This window comes from Oryctolagus cuniculus, chromosome 7, assembly GCF_051225735.1.
Source record: "Oryctolagus cuniculus isolate XC-2025 breed Fujian yellow rabbit chromosome 7, ASM5122573v1, whole genome shotgun sequence".
NCBI lineage: Eukaryota > Metazoa > Chordata > Mammalia > Lagomorpha > Leporidae > Oryctolagus > Oryctolagus cuniculus.
The window spans coordinates 41,187,294-41,191,226 of NC_142873.1; the positions used below are offsets into that span (position 1 = coordinate 41,187,294).

The following is a 3,933-nucleotide window of genomic DNA, read 5'->3' on the forward strand; positions in this document are numbered from 1 at the left end:
AGGCCTCACTGAATTCTAACTGATCTTTAAGGGGAATACAAACACACACACACAAACCACCCCCACTGTTCATTGGGAATAAAGACAAAGGGAATTTTTTCACCTCATTTAGTGAGGTGAAAACACCCTAAATATCAATATCTGAAAAAGACATGGCAAGAATCAAATGCACACAGATGAAAAACTCTCAACAAATTATTTGCCAACTGAATCTATACACATACACACCATGAACAAGAAAGATAAACTACACAGACATAATTTTATTTTATCATTTTCAAATCAGTATACAACACATCAAGAGAATGCAAGATATAAAATGCTTAGTTATCTCAAAAGTTACATAATAAACAAATATTACATGTGATATATGAATGGATCCTATTATTGGTAATATCTAATAATTCACAATGTTAATTGGTTTCCTACTTGTACATAGATTATAGTACTTATAATCTGTGAAAAGTCTGACTTGATCTAATATATTTGATGACATACTGATTCCTGGGCTGACATCTTGAGCTCCTGAGATTCCCACAATGTATTGCAAATGAGGGAGATAATGTCAAAAAGATTTACAGGATATTCTGATATGACCTGCCAAGAACATAAGAAAATTCGAGTGAGATAAATATGTATGATATTCACATGTCCATATTCACAGAATCATTATCAACAATAGCCAAAGGTGGAAGCAAGTGAAGTGAGCATTAATAAATGAATGGATAAACAAAATGTGGTACATAGAATGGAATATTAATCAGTCTAAAGAAGTATGGAAGTGCTGACAACATGATAAACCTTGAAGATACTATACTAAGTGAATAAGATAGTCACAAAACTTTCTGTATGAATTAACTTATATGGAAGAACCAGAGTAAGAAATAAAATTCATAGTGTTGGAAAGTAGAACGGTCGTAGCCAGGGCCCAGGGTGAGGAGGGCCATGGGGTGTTATTTAATGAAAAGTGAGTTTCAGTTTTGCAAGAGGAAAGCGGATCTGGAGAGGGTAATGCTAAATGTTGCACAATAATGTGAATGTACTTGACTCATCTGCACACTTGAAAATAGGAAAGGTGATAAAATTTTTATAGCTGTACAGAGGAGACGGGGAGTTGGGAAGAAAGGGTCTGGTGAAAAGATTGACATTAACATTATTAAATAAATAAAATGGTTGGAACCCCTGGGGAGGTGGGCAGAAGGAAACACTAAAGAATAGTCACTCACCGGCGCCTCCAAAACCATAAGGCCAAGAACAACAAAAAGATTAAGCCGGACACTATTATTGCCAGAAATATCATTCCAATGGAGATCGAGCTTCCTGGCAAGTGAGAGAGAACACAGTGATGTCACTTCAAATTCCCTACAGCCCGTTGTGACATCACCACAGGTCACCTGCTGCCAATGTGTGGTCATCTCCAGATCCCTCTCATCCAGATACCATTCTCTCTCTCTCTCTCTCTCTCTCTCTCTCTCTCTCTCTCCTCTCTCCTCTCTCTTCTCTCCTCTCTCCTCCCTCCTCTCTCCTCTCTCCTCTCTCACTCTCTCTCATCATCATCATCTCTAAACCGTCCCCAGTTCCTCCCTCCATACATAAAAGCTACCGACTGCACTTCCACACCCAGGCCCTGATTCTCTCTCACCCCAGTAGAGGATGATGTCTTCATTTCCTAGACTGCTGTGCTTCACCCGACAGGACAGGCCAGACGCCTCCCCAGCTGCCACGTCCAGGGTTACTCGGAGATACCACGTCCCGTCAGCATAGGGGAGGGTGTCATTTCTCTGAGCCAACTTCTCCTGCTCCCCCTGCATCCACCTCGCCCACACAGGCTTTGGGTAGAAGCCAGACACATGGCACACCAGCAGCAGACGGCCAGGTCCGGGATTGGGGCCACTGGACAGCCAGGCCCTGGGTTTCACTGAGGCAGGAAAGAAAAAAGGAAGTGTACACCTTGTGACCGCATTACAGAGCCTAGGGACCAAGAAACCCACAAGTTGGACAGCATCCCCTTCGACTCCTTTGGACTCCTAATAAAAGCCCCTCTTCTTCCTGGATACTCTCCTTCTGAAGCTTAGAAGTGAGACAGATGGGACTTACCTTGCCTCCGCAGCTCTGCCTTCCCAGCTTCAAGGACACCCAGGAGGTACCGGGGGCAGGTTTCAAAGATGAGTTTCCCCACGATTTCAGTGATACCTCTGTACTGAGCGATGAGTGTGCATACTTTCTTTGCACTGATGCCACCTTCTGGGGCAGGCCAGCATGAATGATTCCTGAGGGACAGAAAATCCTGCCCTCCTAAACCTCCCCTCAAGAAGCTTTTGATGACACCTCCAGAATGCAGCTCACAGCCTGCTATGCCTTGCAGCTCAAACGGGTCTGGAAGAGGGGAAAACAGACACCAAGTCATTGAACAGTAAGCAAGAAACAAAGGCATGGCGAGAAGAGAGGAGTGTGTGTTTTTGTGGAAAAGATATTCAAGAATGCAAAACGAGTCAGAAACCATCTACAGCATTCAGATATTTTCAAAAAACATAGCACTGGAGAGAGGTACTTGTGTTAAGAGTGGGGAGAGGGCTGCAGTCAAGTTATACAGGGAATAACAGAGTGGGGAGAGGGAGAGTGTGTGGAACCTCATAGTGGAGTGACAGGCACAGTGTTTCAGAATGAGTTCCAAGGAGGGGTTAAGGGAGGAGAAGGCTGAAGAGCTGGAGTGGAGGAGGGAGCCACATCACGGGTCACTCAGACACAGGGAAAGAGAAATAGGGGCCTTGATCACTGAATTTCACAGAGGCGAGTCTGGATTGGAGAGAGAGGGGAAAGCTTGCTCTCCCAGAGAAAGGATCTGGACTGTTTTGGGGAGGTGTGGACACACCATGAGAAACTACAATAGAGAGGAGTGTGTGTGAGGTTGGGTATAGGAGAAAGGAGGGAAAACAGACCATAGGGAGCCAAGAAAGCAGAAACAGTCAAGCAGCATCCCCAAGGGAGAAGGCTGGACTCACACTTCATCTGGAATTCAGTGACGTGGTCTCGCAGTTCTCGAACGAGTCCAAAGAAGTAGACCCGGAACAGCTCCACCAGCTCAGTAATTTCCTCATCGCTTAAGTTTCCCTTAGACCAGGGCTTCAGGAAGATGGCAGTGCCCGTTTCACTATCCCACCTGTGAATCTGCAAATCTTCCAGCCAGCCTGAGCCTCGATTTTCTGTCCAGGTGCTGTTTGTAAAGGAAGAGATCTGCATGACATGGTAAGACGTCGGCCCCTGGAGGGCTGCAAAGAGAGGAAGGTTAGCATGGTGAAGGGAAAAGGACAAGCAGGAGGAAATGAGAAAGAATGAAATTTGAATAGACTCAGACAAGGCCCATAGTCTAAAGAGCACACAAGACATTTGGATGTCCCAGGGCTGTTGGCTTCCAGCATAGTGAGAAAGGACGAGCGTGAGCTAGAGCAGGGAGGACCTGGACGCTCAGTGCCCAAGCACACCTGCAAAAGTGCAGCAATGCTTGCATCCAGACTCCGCACCAGCACTAGCGGCTGCCCGAGTTACTCTTACCATCCTCATTGTCACCACCGGGGAAGCGACCTGCCAGTAATAGAAGTGGCAGAAGCAGCATTTCACCAGGAGTTAAAACTTCTTACTCTCAGAGCTGGTGTTTGATCTCTGGTTTTATCAAACCTTTTTCTCAGTCCTCTGTAGTGACTTCCTCTCTGTTCTGAATGGCAAGTATCTTCCTCATCCACATTACGTATACAAAAAAAAAAGTGCTCCCCCACCCTGTGCCTCCTACCTCTCATTTCCCCTCCATCTCTAACTTCTAAATCTCTTACTATCATGGCTTCATTTGGTTCCTCAGCTTCCTCACACTACTTTGGAAAACCACCCATGTAATTCTGAAAGATCAGTAACATTGGTTCACCTCCTCGATCTTTTATT

The 3,933-nt window shown here is 45.3% G+C and overlaps 1 protein-coding gene across 5 annotated transcripts; it reads right to left on the bottom strand.

Annotated features, from left to right (window-relative positions):
* Positions 1–243: 243 nt before the first annotated feature.
* Positions 244–3,696, bottom strand: CD1B (CD1b molecule). 5 transcript variants are annotated; one of them, XM_089336674.1, is made up of 6 exons: positions 3,553–3,696; positions 3,003–3,214; positions 2,098–2,376; positions 1,643–1,918; positions 1,227–1,320; positions 244–597 (listed from the first exon to the last, which is right to left on the bottom strand). In XM_089336674.1, exons 2-6 carry the CDS (start codon positions 3,007–3,009, stop codon positions 576–578), a joined length of 678 nt encoding a protein of 225 aa, XP_089192800.1. In that variant the 5' UTR covers positions 3,010–3,214; positions 3,553–3,696; the 3' UTR covers positions 244–575. The 5 variants fall into 5 exon arrangements, with proteins under 5 accessions (XP_089192800.1, XP_089192798.1, XP_089192799.1 ...); XM_089336672.1 differs by having other exon boundaries at positions 3,003–3,269; positions 3,483–3,690; XM_089336673.1 differs by having other exon boundaries at positions 3,483–3,643.
* Positions 3,697–3,933: the final 237 nt, after the last annotated feature.

What these genes read in the sequence shown, in the direction of transcription:
- CD1B (XM_008264000.5), bottom strand. Translation starts at nt 3,387, where the DNA reads ATGTCTTGTGTGCTCTTTAGACTATGGGCCTTGTCTGAGTCTATTCAA. An exon ending in CACTGAATTCCAGATGAAGT is followed by an intron (nt 2,377 to 3,002) that starts GTGAGTCCAGCC and finishes CCCCTCTTCCAG; the next exon opens with ACCCGTTTGAGCTGCAAGGC. An exon ending in TTATGGTTTTGGAGGCGCCG is followed by an intron (nt 598 to 1,226) that starts GTGAGTGACTAT and finishes TGTTCTTGGCAG; the next exon opens with GTCATATCAGAATATCCTGT.